The 21,440-nt window shown below is 43.9% G+C and overlaps 1 protein-coding gene and 1 non-coding gene across 3 annotated transcripts in view; both read right to left on the bottom strand.

Moving 5' to 3' along the window:
* Positions 1–7,417: 7,417 nt before the first annotated feature.
* On the bottom strand, positions 7,418–7,524 carry LOC147707414 (U6 spliceosomal RNA). Its single transcript, XR_015296928.1, has one exon. It is a non-coding gene; the product is annotated as a U6 spliceosomal RNA (small nuclear RNA).
* A 2,563-nt stretch (positions 7,525–10,087) lies between these two features.
* Positions 10,088–21,440, bottom strand: part of LRRC1 (leucine rich repeat containing 1) — a 517,165-nt gene continuing 505,812 nt past the window's right edge. For both annotated transcript variants that reach the window (XM_086926433.1, XM_086926434.1), the window contains exon 14: positions 10,088–11,755. In XM_086926433.1, the coding sequence (XP_086782559.1) occupies positions 11,597–11,755 (159 nt within the window). In that variant the 3' untranslated portion in view covers positions 10,088–11,596. The remainder of the gene's footprint in view (positions 11,756–21,440) is intronic.

The following is a 21,440-nucleotide window of genomic DNA, read 5'->3' as shown; positions in this document are numbered from 1 at the left end:
TGATGAAGGTGTTGCCCCGGACGGGGCCATACACCGAAACGCGCGTTGGCGTCTGTTCCCATTCAGGAACCTTCTGAACCAACCCGGACATTTGATCATCGGTCCCCTTGTCATCTAAAAATCATCTCTGCCTAGTGTTGTAGGATGCATGATGTGTGAATGTTTTTTGTAAGAATGTGAAGGGTATGTTAGTATGAAGTCAGAACCACTATTTAATTGTTGTCAAGATGTTTATTTATTTGGATGTATAATTATTTATATCTATATACAATGATAATGAATTCATGAAAATAAAAAATATATTTTGATAAAATCTAATTTGTTATATGAGTTGCTTGGGTTCAGGACAATTTTTATAATACAAAGGACCTCTCCTAGGCCATTGACTAAAATTATTGCGGGCAGGTCCCTTTTCAGTGTTAGGGTGCATGTCCACGTCAGTGGGAAATTAGAGGTAAAGGGCTGGGTTGCCCTCATTAGCAGAAACGAGATGGATTTTGCCAATTGATGGTAATGCCCGCGATCCCACCGAAACAAATGCATTCCAGAAGAAGAAGGTCTAGATTAGGCAAGGGTCTATAACATAGATGGTGATGGCATCCGCATACACGGACGTTTGGCCTAAAAGTTCAGTGATAATTTTTTAACCACTAAGCTCTCCGAAAAAGGATAGGTCAATAACAATTTTAGATCAGAAGGTGTACGTCAACAGTAGAACTTTGTTATTAGATAAAAGAGGCTCAGTAGCTAACAAAGACAACGGAAGAATTTATATATTAATGTGGTATTGGGTTCAAGAGAGGGTAGGGGCAACTCAAGTGCCTTCACAGATTTATACACAAAGGCTGTGAACTAAGAAAATTAATCGGAAGGACGGCGTAAAGGATAAGGGAGGGCTCTCATCGTCAAGGGTCAGATCAAGGTCATTTCAAAGGTCTAAATAAAGTGGAGCATATGTATGATGAGAAACAAGATGTTTTCAGTCTAGGCATATCTGCGCAAGTGAATCCTAACCACCAGCTATTTCGTGCGAGCAAAGCTCTGAGCTCTAGAAAGAGGGGCATGCAAGAGAACAGTAAGCAAATTAAAATGTCACCTTCTCTATAGCCAACTGTACGATTTCCTCTGTTTTTGAAGGTTAAGTGCCAGACACTGTGCGGGAAGGGGCATTGAAATAGATCGGGTCGGCATCTTGGACAGGGATGATCTCTTAGATTGCGCCAGCACCTTGGACAAGGATGATTTCTGTTGAAGTAGTGAAGAGGCCGAAGGGCATAACCTGTAGGTGCCGGGGTTGAACCATTGGAATTGTCGAGTCTAAAGGGTCTGTCCCTCCCTTGGGAACTGGAAAGGCCTGAGACAAAGGAGACAAATCTACAAATGGGTCCAACATGCCATACCTGAAAGACAACTTGAGCTGGATCAGTGGACAGACTCGGAAATTGTGGTCAAATTATTTCAGCTCTAAAGAAGAGGAAAATGTGAACATTGGAGAACAGCACCTCCAACGCTTCAAACGGTCCCGGGAGTAGAGCGGTTTCTTGAAAGAACAACTTTTCCATCAATTAATATATATCTCTGTTTGTTATGGTAAGACATTTTAAATGGTCACAGTCCTGTCACACTAGGGATGAAGGACTGTTGGAAATGTCTCCTTAAAAGCCCAAGTCAAAAAGAATTTGGCTTCTCGCTCCCTGGTGGCTTTCAGATGCAGGAGGTACAGGAGTCACATGCAGAAGTATCATAGTGAGAAAACAAGCATCACAGAGATGCAGTGGGATGTGATAGTGATATCCACTTCTGACACTGACCACAGGGTTTACATCGTGAGACCTTGGGTGGCAGCATGTGACGTAGGCTTCTGCTGAAGAATAGTTTTATTCTTTGAGGAATTTGGGAAGTACGGAAGAAAAGCTCCAGATCTGCATTGATAAGGCGCAAAAAATAATTGACAGCAGTGGGTCAGAAGATGCTGTAAACAGGCCCATGTACACACTTTCTGGGCAGAAGGTACCACAGATGGAATTATGTGGAGGCACAGAAGATCTATTGCTAGAGGAAAAAAAGGGTTCTACCTTCAGTTTCGCACCTGCGGGATATTGATACAAATGAATCTGCAGGAAGTGGTATCATCAGAACAGTACAATCCTTTTGGTCAATTGTTGGATCCATTGACAAAACCGTCCTAATGAAAAGTCTTGAAGCCTCGAAATGCTTACAGAGGAGAGAGCAGAGCTCAAAAGTATGGGTCAGTGGGCTATATTTTGATCTTGCTTCACCCAATTTCCTACTAAATTGGCTATCTGTAATTTGCAGGCTTTGAACTCTCAACCCTGTCAGCATGTGCTGGCTGAAAAAGACGCGGGATCACCTGGAGCAGCGGAGAGAAAACTTAATATATTTGGGCGTTGTGTTGGTAGGAGACAACATGACGGACATGAGCAATTAGCCAGTTACACGTAGGTTAATGTCAACATTTTCTGGTGCAATGTGAGAGTAGCAGACAGGTTCCCAGTGCTGGGCACCGGGGACGAGGAGGAGGAAAGACGCGTGGAGTGGGAAAAGAACAGGGGCATCATCTGGTCAAATTCTAATGTTCAACATTCTTTGTAGCTTTTTAAAACTTATTTAAATTTTACACACAAAAACGCTACACTGAAAGACCCAACTGTAACATCTTGTGTGTTAGCTCCAAAATGTAAACGCGCATACTTTGTTTTGGTGCCAAATCAGAGGCTTGCTGCTAATATTAGACAATTAAACACCAGGAAGAGTGTCGCTATCCCGCCAACAAAAAAAAAGCTATTTAAAAATAATGATTGCTTCTCCTTGCCAAAATTATTCTAAGTGAGGAGCTGAAAAAGGAAATAGTCGCTTCTTTTTTTTTTTTTTTTTTTTAGAAGTGAAAGGCTATTGACAGATTTATGTGTGTGGTTATGTAGATGCATGAGTGGGTAAATGTGATAATAAATCACTGGTTGAATAAATAGCGTGGGAAGGCACAGTGAAAAGCAAAGGCGCCCAGTTGGCAAGGCAGGATACGGTTGGAATGAAGCGAATGAGCACAGAATGTCAGGGGACATACAGAACCTCACGCACAGCTTTGAATTGTAGACCACGGTGTCCGTATTCAGCAGCAGGGACGGCTCTTCCATTGGGGCGGAGGAGCATCGCCCTACTGCTTTCTTGCAGTGCAAGAAAGCCAAAACATAAAATGTCAATAACTAAAAGTTATAACAATTTTATGTTTCCTTTGTACATTGCTGGCGGGCGATTGAGCGGTGCTCCTCTGCTCTTTGAGCAGGGCAGGGGAGAACTGGTTTCCCACTCCTGAGTGTGCAAACACTGTTTTGTGTGGGCGGCTTGAGAGGGCCGACCAGTTATGGGCACTTCTTCAATCAGGCTGTATAGTAGCCTGCATGGAGAACAAGGTCACCACATTAGGACCTGGCTGGTTGGTGTCCGGACCAAGCACAGCGCTGCTTACAGAGTTTTGATTGGCTTAGGAGAGGGAGCCTGGCTGCCTGCTTCCTGTTCCTGTCGGAGGCAGGAGAGCAGGAGCCGAGAATTCGCGGAACCCGGTGGAAAGGAAGGTAAGTTAAATATTTTTTATTTCCCCAAGATACCTCTGCAAATTCCCCCCCGTAACCCCCCAACACCCCACCCGTGAGCAATGATGGCCGCTACTGTTCAGCAGCTCAAGTTTTATAAAGGGTACGACCCTTACCAGTCTGTACTTTTTTTCTCCAATCAAAATACATAATGTACTTTTTACAGTTTCAGCTGATACACTGCAGTCTGTATGGAGTCCGGGCGGCTTTGCTCTGGCAAGGCTAAGCCATCTGCCACAACACACAGGAGAGTGAAAGCCTTCTAGGGGTCTCTTGCACTGCAACCTACATTGTGGGAAGAGAGTGCAGAGCCAACAAGATATTTTTAAGACAAGCCTTCTTTTGACCCATCTGGTCATAAAATAGACCCATAAACTGCTAAAAAAAAACAAGCCAACACACTGCCTGTCTGAGCTGAACTTTACAAGACTGAGAATTTCAGAGCTCTGTGGGCTTGAACTCAGCCTGGCAAAAGTGCCTCGAGGCCCTCCCCCGCGTGACAAGGGGGAGCCACACTGATTGTCTGGGACCTGAGCACTTCAGTCTTAAGCCCTGAAGTGCTCTGGGCCACGTGCAAATCAGTCACACCTTGTCACAGAGTGGGGTGGGGTCAGTAAGTCTCACTGAACCCATTCCAGTCTGTGACAAGTGTGGGACTGCGGCCTCTCCTCATTGGCTGGCCTAAGGTGAGCCAATGAGAGAAGGTAGCAATCTTCTTTGGGAGCTGCAGGGTAGGTAAGTTTTAGGTTAATGATTGGTGCATGCATGTATGTATGTATAAATAAATATATAAATCTGCTATGAGTGAAAGTTGTGAATTGGTGTGTGTGAGCGTTTGTGAATACATGGGTGTGAGTATATGTGTGTGTGGCCTGTGCAACCCGCAAAAATTACCAGCCGCCACTGGGTATGAGGGAACTTTTATATAGGCTTGATATTCTCCTTCCCTGATAGACCACTCTCTCTTTTATATACTGACCAATCTCACATCATGACTTCATTACAATCCCAGCTTCTCAAATCCCGATACCTTACAATGTAAGAAAGGGAGACCACCAGTGGGGGACCTCAAATCAAAAGAATTCTGAGGAGATACCGGCTGGTACTAGAATACCTGGTAAAGTGTTAGTAATTCTTGTACCCTTCCAGAAATTCATGTACGAATGGGAAAGACAGTGGCATGGCCCTGTGAGGACAATGTCTCCAGATCTTAGCAACTCTAACACACGGAGAGACTAGTGTTTTCGGATTCTTGCAGGGAGGCCCTCACTCCAAAACTTAACAGCCTTCTTATCAACAGTTCCCTGCACCAATTAGGAGGTAAGCTTGCAACATGGATGAGGAGGGTGAGATTGGAGAAGAAGTGCCCTAAACGTCTAAGACAGTGACTGAGAGCTCTTGGAGGGGAGTTATCTACTTTTGAGTGTACCCGTAAAGTGGAATGGACTGAGACTAGGTTACTAGCCTTGCACTCAGAGGTAGGTGTGTATTGAAATCTCTGTACAAGGGATTATTGGTAATATGCTGATAAGCATAGAGTTGCTGGAGCGCATAGTTAATTTGCCACAAAAGACTCGCCTACAAAAATACGCCTCAAGACTGGACTGCATGATGCAGTAGAGTTTCTAGAGTGGAAGAGAGTTTGATCCCTAGAAGGTCCTGCGATACCAGATGCTTGGCACACGTTTCCATTCTGTGGATCTTAACCAGTGGATCAGGCAGAAATATGCTTGGTAAGGGAATACAACTGGTCAAGGGACCAGACACTTTACTACTCCATACTGAAACTAATAACTTTTACACATGCTCATAAATGCTTCAATTACTTACTGGTAATTGCATTACTCTGAGCATTCTTCCCTCTCTTCTATTCATTACGACGTTGAGGCAATCCTGCCTCACCAGACACCCATACCACATCATTTTTGTATAAAAAAAAAGGTCCACCCCCCTCCAATCCTCCTGCATATACCAAATAACCCGACACAACCCCAAATTAGTTGGCCTGGACCGGGAGGGATGGATGTAATGAATAGAAGTGAGGTAAGACGACTCAGAGTAATGCAATTGCGGGGAAGTAATTGAAGCATTACCTTACTGTTGCTTCCCTTCATTATGAAACTGAGATGTACAAAGCCAAACAGGATAACAAAAAAGGCAACACACAAACTCAAGCATTTGAAACACAAAAGACAATACAAAGAACAAACAAAAATACATCATATTGGCCAACACCTATGACCCAACCACCTCAGACAGTCCAAGCGCCTAAAGAAGCAGAAAAGGAGAGGTAAAAGACAGGGGGGATGCCCAAGTGGTTGTCGTGCACATCCCAGCAAAGGAAGCCCCCTGCATCGCAGAACATGAGGTAGACAAAGATCTAGAAGATCAACCCAGAACCCCAAAAGGAAAGATATGACCTGTACCCTAGTAGGCCAGAGAAAGCAATGGCCAAATCCACCGACTCATTGAGGAAGTGGAAGGCTTCTAACCCATAGACACAGGGCCAAAAATCACAAACAGGTAACCAGAAAGCATGAAAGAGCTGTCCTATCCAAGGGAATATTGAAGAGACCTCCTGACAACCAGACAATTATTATTATTGTAAGAAATATTTGTCGATCGCACAGCTACCGGCATCCCAGCCCTAGCAGGGACAACAGACTGGCAAGCTAATGAGTGGGGTTTTGGAAAAGCCAGGTTTTAAGGCGCTTCCGACGAGCAAAATAATTGGACTCTGAGCAGATGTGGGGAGGAAGAGAGTTACATAGTTTAGCGACATTAGAAGAAAAGAAGCGACCGCCCCCTCTCGCCCGTTTAATTCTGGGAACTGAGGCAATGCAAAGGTTAGTCGATCGTAGGCATCTGCATCCTATTCCCATAAGGCGGACACTCAAAAAAGGAGGGCAGTACAACTCCTGGTCCCTATGAAACTGGTAATCAACCTCAGGACGGAGAGAGAGAAGAGACCACAAAACATTCCAGCATCAAAAACCAGACGTAAAATGAGGCTTGAAAGAAAAAGCTCCCAGCTCACACAAACACCGAGACGGAGAAACAGCCAAAAAAAAGAACACTGAAAGAAACAACATCCTGATAACAATGGAGACCAGGGGCTCCAACAAAGGCTCTAACAAAGGATCTATCAATGCCTCCAAACCCAAAGACAGATCCCAAGATGGGAAAGTGTCCCAGGAGAAGGAAGAACAGTCAACAAACTCGATATCTAACAGAGTCCACCAAAAACCTCCAAAAGCCTCAACAGCAGCCCACTGAAGCCTAGGGGTAGCAACTTTCAACCCCAAGGAAGCACGGTCTCACAGAAACACCATCCCATCAAAGAATGCAGAAGAAGAAGGGCTCAAAGTGACACCTTGACACCACCAGCCAAAGGAACGCCAAGACAGCAAAAAAGATCCATCAGTCCATGAGCATTCAGAAATGTGGAGCGTTGGATCCAAACCAGCCGGCTTTCCTTTATGCATCAAGCCAAGCCCTTCCAAATAGGGCCACAACTGGGAAACAGAGGAGTCTCACCGTCCCCCGATCACTGCCAGAGTCAGAATGCCAACTCAAAAGAAATAAAGTGAAGGAGGGCCAGCCAAATCTCCTCCGGCTGACAACTCCCAGGCCAAAGACCCTGACAACATCAAGCAATAACTAGACCAACTGGAGGCCTACGGGCACAAAAATACAAAACCACAACCTATGGCCTGCTATAAATGTGCCTCTTCGCAACAAAAGAAAAAGCAAAAAAAAACCAGGTCAGTCTGCACTCCCAGACAAGCAGCCACAAGCAGTAAACCTGCATTATGGAACGTTTCACGATTTTGCGTGTCATCCTTGCGTAGGGGCCAAGCAAAGTATCTCCTTATTGTCCCAAATAGAGTAAATGTGCCACCGAAGCGAGCACCACTGGCCTACATAGAGAGCATTACAGGCCGATCAGCTGGGCGTTGAGGAGACACTAACACCGGCAACTCAGACACGCCCAACCCGGCCAGAGGACAGAACAGCAGACCGGGCAGCACAGCCAAACCCCATCCCAGTCTGCCGCACCGCAAACGGATGCCAAAACTCCACGCAGGCCTTGCCGCCAGTAGACGAGGAGCCTCTGACATGCTTCCCACAGCCTGCCAGAGGCAAGAACAGCAGACCCCGGACAGGAAGCACAAGAAAGATGAAGGGAGGAGATTCAGATACAGGAAAAAAAACACAGGCAGACACCACCTTTCTCAAGCACTCACCGCACTCTCCGCTGGTTCCCGCAAACGTCCTCAATCCGGCATACACACAACATGGCATCACTCCTCATTATGGTTGCATTGCAGGCCAAGAGGATCCAGGAAGCCTAAAAGGGCTGCACCTGGAAGGACAGCCCCAGCCACCACGAGGTGGTAAACACAGTCTCACCGGCATGCATCGCACATGCCACGAGGACTGCACTGCGGCATCCCCTGCAGCAGTGCAGCATGGCTGGCAAGCCGATTGGACAGGCACCACAGTGCCGGACCAGCACTAAATCAAAAACTCCATAGAACAACGAAGAATACAGACGCAGAACTGCACAGAGCTGGTGTGGTATTGTGCAGTCTGGTAAGACCAAACAAAAAACAGGAGGATTGGAAGGGGAAGGGCCTTTTTATTTCATGGAAAAAACACCTGGTAAGGGTGTCTGGTGAGGCAGGGTTGCCTCAATGTCGTAAGGAAGGAAAGTGACGATGAGGCAAAGATGAATTCAATACATGAATGGGATGGTCTTTGAATGCAGTGCTTTTCTGCGAGCTACTCGGAGGTACACAGCACACAACTGATTTTATGAGCCCTTATGCTTACCTCTTGACTCCTCTACTTAGTAATGAAACATCAGGTCTCCTGTGAGAAAGGCCTCCATTGATTTGCATGTGTGCAAGGCAGTGCCAAAGGGGCATTGTGCCAATGGTAGCACATTGAGCACAGGTTTGCAGGTTAAGACTACTCTCCAGTAAGCGGCTTCAAACAGTTGGTGACGCAGCACACATTGTTCAAAAGAGGAGCACTGCTTACAGAATAGAAGCTGCGGGTGGGAAAAATCAAACATTTTGAAAACACACAGGAACGGGCCGCAACAGTAGAAAATGGAGGATTTTAACAGAAATGGGTTCCAATTTAGAAGAAACTTAATGAGGAAGACACGCTTTGGGTGTTACCTCAGAGCGCACATGACTGCGTGTGTGGTACCAGACATGCAAGTGTTGGACACAACAGCTATGGAAATAGTTTTCAGTTCCATCACTAGTAAAACAAGATAAAATTAAAACAATACATATAATTGCGACACACGATTTGGACCCCCACAGAGAGCAGAACTCCGCATTATTATTTAGGTAGACTCTCATTGCATTTGGCCATAGTATGATGCCCAAGGGACTGTGAAACCATATATCTTCCCATTAGGCTATCTCTGAGAAGCCTTTTTGAGAATCCTGTCCTACCAGCAACCTCCTGCAACATAACCCGTTATAAGTTGGGAATTTGTGATATCTGCCCATGTGCAGGCATCTGTGGCCTCTGTGGTCTACAACACAACCAATTTAACTTTGGTTTCTGATGCACAGGGGGATAACAAAATATCGGATTTATTCAGAACAGAAGCAGAAATATTCCACTAGCAGCAGCATTTTATAAGGCGAAAACAGAAGCCTACGCTCCAATCAGGAAACGTGATTTGATCCCCGCAAGTGTTCGTCAATATTATCCTAGGGGCGAATATATATACCCCCTGGTTCTGGCAGACAAATTACATGTCTTGATAAAGGTGATCATAATAAAGAGATATCACCGAAACGCGTCAACGCAACCAAACTGTATAATTCGAGTCTCCAACACCACAATTGATACGCTGAGGTGGTAGCGATACAACTCTGGTGTTAACAAGCTTGGAGCAAGAATATACAAACATGTATCCAACAATTATATGTTGTAACTGTCTGCTTGTAATTGTGCTGGTCGCAATTATATGTATTGTTTTAATTTTATCTTGTTTTAGTTCAGGGATTTAGTGTAGTTATCCCCACTTATTGTTCCCTTTTTTAATGTATTCAAAATAAATGCATTTTTAACCTTTCCCATATTCTTGTTGTATGCATTTGTTACGTCATAAGGTACGTTATTTTTCACCTGTATTTAGTTGTGCCTTAAGGGAACCCTTTCTCTTACATAGGTTGAATAACCCCATTTCCCTTGGCTTACACAAGGGGTACCTCTCTGTTTTTTACAGGTTAGGAATATCCGCAAGGACGTGCTTAGGACATTGGGTAGGGAAGCACTGCATGGATATGAGCAGAATGGTGTAGTCAACTGTATCAGCAGGCATAAAGTATCTAGTATGGAGAAGACAAGGTAGTAATGGGCATATATTTAAGAGCATGGTAGGAGTAATCTCTGAAGTGCCACGGCCTACCAGCAGCACATTTAAATCACATTTTTCTAAGAAATTGAATTTTTATACACAATTTATTCAAAAGCATAGTCACAATGTGCATCATGTGCAAATTTGCGCAGATTGGTACTGTCATTTTTTTCCTTAAATAAAACAAATCAAAACTACAATCAAGGCTAATCCAACATTGAACAGACCCACATTCTCAACCCCAATTTTTCCCCAAACAGCTCAATCTTCTTCAAATGTACAATTCACATACAGACATTAGTCCTCGACATTTAAGAGTGATCGAAGTTTACTAAGTTTGCAGGAAAATGGAAGATGGACTGAACAAGAAAAGTGTACATATACGATAACTCAAATATATGATGTGTGCCACTACTTAGCACAAATGAAACTCTGCTCTCTTCAACACACTATGACTAGGCTTACGCTCGACAATACGATGACCCACTACATCAAGATGCAATTCTGATAGTCCAACAAATACTACTGTAGGTTTTAGGAGTTTAATTTGTTATTGTGGTTTTATATTCGGAATAAAAAAACTTCCATGTTCGAGAATACTGTTTTCTCTGCAGCATGTGGTACTACCACTAAATACCTAAATCAGCCCCCAAACATAGGATTCAGTACCTAGGATGGAAGAGTGGTATATTTGAAAGAGGAGGAAGGTTTCCTTTTTAGAAGAGAGTAAATAACCCTCCTTCACCGATTCCAACACTATCATATCAGTTCCTCCTTTCATCATGAATTTAAGCCGGTGCTGAAGTAACGTATGAAGAAACATTATGGACTTAAGCAATGTAAAAGCTGAAATAGAGTAAGAATAGATATGCTCCTAAAATCAAATTAATTTATTTAAAACAATTACTTTATCTTAGACTGACGTTAAAACTGTACATATATCTAAAAAGGCCCCTCAGTTTTTACCTCGTGTTACTGCACAAAGCTGCCAATCATGATCTTTTAGACATACAACAAATAAGGCACAACTGGGTGGCACATACACAAATGAGTCCTGTCGAACTTCCCATGAAACACAGCTTTCTATCCCACACACACTCCAATCTGTACCGTTTTCATGATAAAAATTAAAAATATGAAATACATCATTCAGTTATGAAAGTCCTATACAAAATTGTAAAATTTACACCATTCGAGCTGCCAAAGAGTAAAAAAAATTCACATAAAACTATATTATTTGCCAGTGGTACGTTCAAAAATATTTGGCTAAAAAAATATCCCAACTTGAAAAGGTTACATCCTTTGTGTGTAAATCAAAAACTTGGCACTCTATTGCTACACAATAGCGCACCCTACGTGTTAAAACGTAAGAGAGCTAAAACGATATGTTCAATGTACACAAAATTATGGGTGCAACGACTGGCTGAAATAAGGCACTTTCTTCCAGTGAGCAGCACCTTCCAACATGAGCAACAAGGAGATGGTGAAGCATGTTCTAGGTAATGATGTAAGGGCTTAGAACGGAGGTCTCTGGAGGAAAGTCAAGGTTTCACACCGGGGAAGACACGGGAGGTAAGACGTAGAGGTAAAATGTCTACACAGACGTGGTCACTCTGTCAAGGAGATTATTGACCTCGTTTTTGTTAGAATCCAGTCCTTTAGCAGCATTTAGATCATTCCGTAAATTCTCCACCGTTTTTTTCATTGTTTTTAATTCTCCGGGGTGTGGAGTGGCTTTCCTCAAAAGCGTTCCCTATAATAACAAACAAAAACTTAGAATTAAAAAAACTGTTACTTTTGTTAGTACAAGCAACATCACTATTTAACATAACTACAACATTGAAACTCACTAATTTTGGGACAATGTAAAACTTCAAACCAACGAATGAATACGTAAAATTCTTCACTTGACACCCAAAAACGGATGTGAAAAGACTTATTTTTTAAGGTCTAGTTATTTCTAGATAAAACATTTTGTAATGTTATTAGTATACCTTTTTTAAACAGTAGTGTAGGTAGAAACACGTGCGTTATAGGTTTCCATAAACTCAAATTGTTATCACAGGCACACAGAGGAAAGAACACAGGCATTAGTAGAAGAATCACTCACATTATTTAAGACCTCCCTCCAAAAGGAGGGTTCCGTTTGGAGAGCTCAAAAGCATATTATCTTGGGGTGGAAAACTTTACTTGTGTAAAGTCTTGCAAAATCATCCTGTGTGCCCCGAGCTGAAGGATACTGGTGGAAACTAACTGACTGACTGTCTACGGGCTCTCTTGACAGGCCCAGGTCAGTGCTATGTCGGAAACAAAAGAAAACACACACATGCATCAGGGTACACTATGTGTGGGGGTACACCTATAATTGGTATGACCTACCCTACAAGTCCGTAGTAGAAAATAGGGTAGGGGGATTGAAACTACCTACAAAACCTAGTACATGATAGGGCATGGCTGTTTAGCAGCAGGCATTGTTGCACTTGCAGAAGTGCACTGCTGAGTGCCTGAAGTCATTTTAAAAGCAATCCTGCTCTGCAGCATTACTTTTAAATGTAAATTGTGCCTAAGCTTGACTTTGGTGCGGGGGCAATTAAAAAGGGATTCAATAAGCAAAAGAAGAAACAACGATGGGGGCAAACCTTTGCATGCACCAGGGAGAAGTGTATGAAATTAATTGGAGTTCTAATGGTCTTTTGTTAGTAGGGCGGATGCTCTTCTTTCTTGGGTCCACCGTCAAGACCCCACACATGAACTAAAACGAAAATTGATGAAAGGAGCACCCAAATCGATGAATTCACAATTACCAGTCCATGTTGAAGTCCATATTCATTTATTCAATGATAATGATTCAGTTTCCAACAAAAGCGTTCAGTATATCACAAGTAAACACTTTAGTCCAATGTTCCAAATTCAAATTCACTTCCACGCTGATCTCCAAGTATTAAGACGATTCTAAATATTTCATAAGCAAAACCCATGATGATGTCCTGTTAGGGACGAAGCGCGTAGGCTGTTGATTGTTTTGTTGAGACAACATATATTCAAGACTGAATTTGGAACATTGGACTAAAGTGTTCACTTGTGATATACTGAACGTATGCTCCTTTCATCAATTTTCCTTGCAATTAAAAAGGGACAATCTACATTATGTTTACATATTAGGTACCAAAGCAATCACAAGGAGATGGACGGAGCGCTGGAACTTTTCAGACACTCGCCCCCAGTCACAGATTTGGGTTGAATACATCATTGTTCTTTAGCTCACTTTGCCACCTCAGTTCAGACCCAGCACTATGCAAATCAATCTTGACCCTGTGCCTCACCGGAAAGGTCCAGCCCAAACTGCCAAGCCAGGTCTCCACTGAACAGGAAACAAGCATCCTGGGACCGGTTTTGGGGTAACACCCCTCATCAGCCGGGCTAGCTTGAATCCAGTGGCAAAGTGAGCAAGGGACCCACGACTGGGCATACTGTGCCAACTTAGGGGAAAATAAAGCAAACACAAGGAGATATAAGGTGCCCCAGGGTCTCCCATGGATGTCCCAGGGGTGGGGTGTCATGTAATTATAAGTTTTATATGCCCTAGGAATAGAGTAATTGCAAATTTCTCTTCCCCCATTGTAGTAAAGTCCCTCCCAAAAATCAACTTTCTTGCTATGAGCACTGTGGAGTGAGGATCATATTATTTTTGCATACTAGAGCGTGCCTGCACTGCAAGCCCGTCCGCGCTCGGACCACGCTCAGCACCAGCCCCCCTGCCTGTTTTATATCAGACCAGATGGCTTCCATTTGCTACTCCAGTGCCCAGCTTCACAGCCTGAACTCCAACTGTAAGAAAGCTAACTGCATGTGCCTAGATGTTCTATTACACCCTGACTGCTCAGCCAAGAATGCCCCTCCGACATGCCAAAATTGCTTTGGTCGACTTAACAAATATCGGCAAGTGAACGCTGCTGATAACACCCATTACCTCACCAGATCACTATGAGGTGCACTTTTTAACGCTATATCATTAGTAAAATACAGTATGGAGTGTGCTGAATTCTTAGAGATAAAGCAACTAGATCTTGCTTTTATTACAGAAACCTGGATGGACGATAGCTAGGGCCTAATCAAATTGAGGCTGTCCCTCCCAGTTTTTGCATGCTATACATTAGACAGACCCCAAAAGAAGGGAGGAGGCCTCGCAGTTATTTATAGAGAGTCTTTTATAGCCCCCTTTAAATAGGCTTAGTCAGAGATTTGGGAAGCCTGATCTTTTAAGTTAGAATTATCTAGGCAGCAGTCCTTTAATGGGATACTTCTTTATTGCACTCCAAGCACTAGACATGATTTTACAGAAATTGTAGATCAATTGCTGGAAGACGGACTTGTGGCTAGCAACTTCACTGTTCTAGGTGACTTTTACTATCGCATTGAATAGACTACAGATCCAGACACAGTAGGTCTCTTAGACAGAATGATCAGCGCTGGCCAAAAACAAGTGGTACTAGGGCCCCACTCATGAAGCAGGGCACATATTAGATTGTATTTTTACTAACAACTCCACCCTTAAATTCCTAGGATCGCTCCTTCTAACATGGTCTGACCAACATGCAGTCTTATGTGATCAGACTCTCCCTTCCAATGGGCTTGCTTCAAATTCTGCTTCCAGGACATATAAAGTTTGCACCTGGAATAAAGTTAAACCCGCCCTACTTGCCCACCAGCACTCAATCTCACAGCCCGACTTGACAGATGAATTGGAAGCCACTAGTCCTCTTTATACTACATGGCTCAATACTACTGCCACTAAATTAGACCCCGAAAGATACACTCGAAACGCTCCTGCCCACAACACCTTGTTACTCTGATGTGCTCAGAGCCCCAAAAAACTAAGCATCAAGACCGAATTTGGAGGAGAATCTACAGTGACCAATTTGAATATAAAGAGTGTCTCACAGGTTAAACATCACTTTAACTATAGAAAAAAGAAAATATTACATGGACCGGATCAATCTAGCCTAAAACAATTTTTAATCTTACCAAACTCCCGGGAACAAATCAGTTGAATTATAGTCATTCACTCTGAGGCCATACTGCAAATATTTTTCTAAAGAAAATTGAAGATGTATTTGATGCATTTAATGGAACTAAGGAAAAAAATTGGGGGGAGACTACCCCTTTACTCATCTTTGAAAACGGAACTGGCTACTAGCCAAACTCAGGCCACGTTTTCAGAGTTTGACGCTCTTTCGATAAGCTCAGTTTTGGGTTTAATTCAAGCAGTAAAGTCAGAGTCCCCAATGGTGTCAGGCCCCGCCATCAGTACTCGAGTTGGTCCCAGAGCTGTTAGCTTGAAAACTTATCATATTTTTCAACATGATGTTGAAGTTGGCCCACTTTCCCTTAGACAGGAAGGTGGCATCCATTTTATCTCTATTGAAAAAAATCGAATCTAAACCCTGAGGACACCAACTATTTTCGTCCCATTTCTAGGTTTCCTTTCCTGGCTAAGATAGTGGAAAAGACTATGAACCCTCATCTTTGAGTTTATCTTGGAAAATCAATTGCACGATATCATGCAATACGGATTCCTGAGTGGGCACAGCACGGAGTCCGGGCTGATGAATTCTACGGATGAAATTAGACTTGCCCTGGATGCTGGTGCAAAGGCATTGGTACTTATAGATCTCTCTGCGGCATTCAATACGGTCCATCATGAACTCATGGTGGACCCTCTGGCTGCAAATGTGATGCAGGAAACTGCATGAACTCTGCTGTGATCCTTCCTCACCGGCATAAAACAGGTGATAGCCTAGGGCTGGGTTGTTTCTGAGCCTTTCTCTCTTCCCTGAGGGGGCCCACAGCTTGACGTTTTTCGAGGTTTGTGTGTCCTCTATCGCCATCTTGATAAGGTCGTTAGGCTTCTTGCTCACTTCTTACGCAGACAATACACAGATTGTGGTCTCTCTCTAACCAGGACTCTGACACAGAAAACAGATTCTGTAACTGTATGAGGGCGGTTAGCACTTGGATGAACAACAATTGTTTGAAACTGAATGCAGGAAAAACAGGTTATGTTTGTCAATAACACTTCTTTATGGACACCATCTTGGGGACTAGACAAATGAGGTTCTCAGTCAGTGCCAGTGAGGAAAGCCAAAAACAGGGGAGTCTTTATGGACAACAAGTTCTCCTTGGTAGACCAGGTAAATGAAGTCACTTTCTCCACGTTTTTCACCATTTGAGTGGTCAAAAAACATTCTTCAATTTCTCCCTTTTGAGGCACAGAAAATAGTTGTGACTTCATTAGTGATGTCGAAAGTAGATTATTGTAACAGGCTCTAACTTAACATCCAGAATCAACATCTAAAAAAACTGCAAACGCTGCAAAATGCAGCAGCCAGGCTGCTCCTTGGAACACCTAGTTTCAAATCTGTCACAGCTGAAATTCGGAAGCTACTCTGGCTTCCGATTAGGCATCGCTTTACCGTTAAAGCACTGTGTACTGCCTTTAAGTTCCTTCACACACCGATCATCACCATCTCAGACAGAGCCTTAGATGGAACTCGCTGAAGAAAACACTTTGCTCCTCCAATGTAAAAACCTTATTGGTTCCCAAGTTCAAGAAATGAACTGGGGTGGTAAAAGTTTCATCTTGGGCACAGTAAATGCATGGAATGCACTGCCTGTTCATATCAGATTCTTTCCCTGTCTTTTCATCTTCAGAAAATAACTGAAAACCCACTAGTCAACAACTAGGGACAGTGAGGCACAGTGCTGTTATGTCTAAAACCCAGTGCCGGGACACTGGGACACCGGGATAGCCGTGCGCTATAAATTTAACATAACATACTTAGGACCCACAAGGTCTCCCCTAGATGCCCCAGGGGTGCGTCATGTCACTATAAGCAAGGCCTTTAAAATAGATGTTTTATATGCCCTGGTGATGGAGAAATTGAGAAACTGCATATTGCCCTTCCTCCCCCCCATTGTAGATACCTAGCCACATAGGATAACATTGCAATAGTTTATGAACACAAATATTGCTAGGAATTGAATAAAGTTTCATTCAAAGACTTATAAGAATGATATTGATAAATCCAACAATATGCCATTGCTGAATGTATCCAAAATTGTACAGAAAATAAGTTAATACTTTCTTGTCTGTAAGCCAAAATCCAGCCTTCCTATAGTTTCCCATGATTGGGCAGAGTTAACAGGATCAGCCAGGCCACTTTGATGCAGTGATAAGTGGCTCACCAGGGGAGAGGCTATCTGCTGGAGAGGGCTCTGCTACATAGGAATGTCAGCGCACAGGAGGGGTCATAAAGCATACAGCTTCATAGAAGGAACAGAACAGGCAGAGGATGCCAGGCCTACCTACCCTCCCTCCCTCCTCTGACCCAGCCAGATAGTAGGCTTAAGGAAGGAATCTGCGCATGTTAGGGGGAGGTGAGCTTTGGAAATGAGCCACAGTGAAGGTTGGTTTAGCTAGTTCTTGCTCCTCTGCTGAGATTTGAGCCATTATGAATTTTAGATGAAACAGTACTTTCTGGGACAAGAATATCCCCACACTTTGGAGGAAGTTGTCATGCTTTGGGGTGTTGCCTTGCATCTCATTGGACAGGAGTGCTCTCCTGCTTGACCCCAGACAACTGTTAGTATATATGTGAGAGGCGCAGAACCTCTCAGATCTGCTGCTTGAAACTACAAGGAAAAGAAGGACTGTCCTGCTGGAATCAGAATTTGCACCCACAGGCCTTGCACTCTGACTGACTGAGCCTTGGTTGCTGTGCTATGCTTCAAGAAGGATTAAGAAAGCAGACTCCCTGCAGCTAAAGGTTAACAGGTCCCGCCAGCATCCTCTCCACCAGCAGTCCCTATTTTGGAGTGAACCCAGTGGAAGGATTTGGCCTGGAGCACTGTGGAAAATGTGGTCCCAACCTTCCAATGATCATCCAGGAGATTCCAGACCCTTGGATTTGTGTTTTGGACACTTTGAACCCACAAGGAGACCTTCAGGAAACACCTTCTGAAGTTTAGAGAACTTTTGGGGAAAAGCTCCAGAAAAGTTTCCAAGTGCGACAGTAAAATTTACTGACTGGGGCCTCCTGTTTGTGTATCCAGCCAGGGCTCAATGGCCGTCAGCCTGAACCTTTGACCTTGTCCCGGTCAAGCACGACCAAATGTCTCAAAATGGAGCTATAGGCCTTTAAGCACTATAAAGTGGTAATTCTTTAAAAATTCACATCTCCAGTTCCCTACAGTGGATTTTTCTTGTTTTGGGAGTCGTTTTGTTCATAAAAATATTTACTATTTTTATAAATTGGTGTGGGATTTTTAATGTGTATTATGTCTTACTTGTTTAATGTATTGGTGTTTTTAAATGCTTCACATACCAGTCTCCTAAGTTAGGCCTGACTGCTCAGTTACAGCTACCAAGGGTTGAGCAAGAGGCTCATTTATTGAGACCTTTACTGGACCCTACACTGTGTTAGTGGACTTATTACTGGTGGTAAGTGCATACTTACCCCTACAAATAACCCACTTTCCAACATAAAACAAATTAGATCTATGCACAGAAATCTGATTTCAACATTTTATTGTTTGTGTGCCCTACGAAGGTTTAGCAGTAAAGCTGGATGCCCAAGGCAAATTTAGGACACATTTCAAGAGCTCAGTTTGATGGAAAAAGTTATTTGTGTAAAAAGGCAGTGCCCTAGCATAGCATGCTTGATTAATTTATTTAGGAAAATTAGCTCCAAAATGCACTTCTGGACACACAAAATTCAGACATCGTTCTTCAGCCAAACAAGTGCTTGCTACAACACAGACTATTTCAAAGACATGAAGGCCGCATTGGTAAACTTTAGAATTTATATTCTGCTATTGGCTACAAACCCTTTAATAACTACTGTTTAGATTGGATGTGTAGGAATGTACAACCAATTTGCACTCCGTCTTATTTTTTAGGTTTCGCCTGGCTTTCACTGCGCAAGCAGTGTGCGCAGGCAAAATTTTATGTTTTTCAGTAAGGGGCTTTCACCCGCCTCTCTTTTCCATTGGCTAGCTCCATAAATGGAGGCTAGCCATTGGAAGAGCCATCTGTCAGTACTTCTCAGAGCAGATTCGTGGGCGTTCCGGTGATTTTTTCTCGCTCCGCCCCTTTACGAACAACATGCAGAGGTGGGCAGGTGTTTTTTTTTTTTCTCTGCATGTTTTTGTCACTTCCCTCGTGTCTTTTGCAGGAGTGGGCTGCACGATTTAAGTTGCCGGGATGTATTTCTTTATTTCCGAGCAGGTAAGCAGCATTTTGTTATAATTTTCTTTGTACGTCCTCCGTTTCCTGTCATCTCCGTGTATTCCGTCCGTGGATTCTTTCAGTCTTCTGTTTTTGTTGTTTTGTTGTTTACGTGTCCTGTCGTTTCCGTGTACCGACGTCCTTGGCGCCGACATAGCTTTAAAGCGACCGGCAGTGTACTTGTGTCTTCAATAATGGTGCATTGTCGTGTGTCTACTTCACACACAATCTCACCCGAGGGATGTCACATAATAGTCGTGGCTCCAGAAACTTGAGCTTCATTCCGAGAGTCCCTAAGTACCCCTTCCCGCAGCCCTCCTCCTTTCTGCTCTTGCCTTGCCCCCCCGCTCTTGCCCCTCCGCTCTCGCCTCCCCCCGCTCTTGCCTCCCCCCTGCCCTCTGCCCCCAGCTCTCCTCCCTGCAGCTCTTCTCTGTCCCGCTCTAGCTTTGCCTTCCCCCACCATACCATGTGTGCACAGTGACTACTCCGTAGCAGACACATTATCACAGCTGGGCACTCTTATGCGTAGCTCTATGACGTTTGCACAGTTGTGCGTGAGAGCTATTGGCCGTGCCAATGTGTTGATTTGTGTGACCCTTTTAACACTTCTGTGTAGGCATAACAGTAACCTGTTGAAGGGTGGTGTAGGTACGATACAGAAAAGGGGGTGGTGATGAACAGAGTGTCTGAATTAAGCACACCACTCTTACCCAGTCCAAAGATCAGGGCTTGATCCATCACCGTTATTTAGCTCACTGCACCATCCCAGCTCAGAACCTGGCTATATGCAAATTAGTCTGTCCCTGGCCCAGTGCATCATGGGAACAGGGCAGACCAAACTACCAAGCCAATTCTTCACCAGAAAGGAGACAAGCTTCCGGGGACCGGTTTCTGGCATTTCAGCCGTCGTCGGCCCGGCTTGCTTGAATCCTGATGGTGCAGTGAGCAAGGGACTCATGTCTGAGTATATCCTGCCACACCTATAGTGGCCAAAAACGATACAGAAAAGGGGGTGGTGATGAACAGAGTGTCTGAATGAAGCAGACCACTCTTACCCAGTCCAACAATCAGGGCTTGATCCATCACCGTTATTTAGCTCACTGCACCATCCCAGCTCAGAACCTGGCTATATGCAAATTAGTCTGTCCCGGAAGCTTGTTTCCTTCCCAGTGAAAGAATTGGCTTGGTAGTTTGGTTTGCCCTGTTCCCATGATGCACTGGGACAGGGACAGACTAATTTGCATGTAGCCAGGTTCTGAGCTGGGATGGTGCAGTGAGCTAAAAGACGGTGATGGATCATGCTCTGATCTCTTGACTGGGTAGGAGTATTCTGCTTAATTCAGAAACTCTGTCCATCATCACCTCCCTGTTCTGAATCGGGTAGTGTAGGTAAGCGTAAAGCCTACTGGAGACAAAGCAGCTTCTAAGCTTAATAGGCGCATGGCGTCACTATAAGTGGAACATGTTTTCCATTGGGCCATCAAGTGCACATCTAGTTTACGCCCAGCCTACCCAACCTACTTACGCTTTTGAAGAGTCAAGGTGCTTAGCTGTGCACAGTTGCGGCTGGGTTTGATGATCCATGTCTGTAGTTAAATCGTTTAAAGTAATGCAACAACTGCGGGTGTGTGTATAGAATAGTGACCATATTATTTGTAGCCATACAGATGTACATTTTTGATGAATAAAATGACCAAGAACGCAGCGGAGCACTGACTTACATTATAAATGATGGATCTGTTCCCAGGAGCGTCACGTGGAGTGCACTAATAACAATGCGCCAACTTTGATCTGCGGCTTAGTAAGTACTTTTTATCTAGTTCACCAAGTGTTCCTCTATTCCTACAGAAGCTTGGGTTTTACAAGTATGTAACGTATCCTATGTTGCTTTACAAGGAAGGCTGGGAGGTAGGTGGTGCGTGTAAGTTTTCGGTGGCCAGTTTATTTTAGGGCACAGATGCATTCTTCAGAGGCGACTCTTGCATAGCTGAAGATTGCATGGAAGTGCTTAATCCTCCGACCTGGAGCGAGGTCAACTGAATGCTGCTAACTAACCACGATCAGCTCTTCCAGCCGTCCTTAGACTTTCTAATTCACTCTGGAGCATGTCTCGGAAGGGAAGTAGCATAATGATTCAGATGTTGAATACAGA

The sequence above is a fragment of the Lissotriton vulgaris genome, chromosome 6 (assembly GCF_964263255.1).
Source record: "Lissotriton vulgaris chromosome 6, aLisVul1.2, whole genome shotgun sequence".
Classification (NCBI taxonomy): domain Eukaryota; kingdom Metazoa; phylum Chordata; class Amphibia; order Caudata; family Salamandridae; genus Lissotriton; species Lissotriton vulgaris.
Note: the sequence above shows the minus strand (reverse complement) of the source record. Positions and strands in the feature narration are given on the sequence as shown.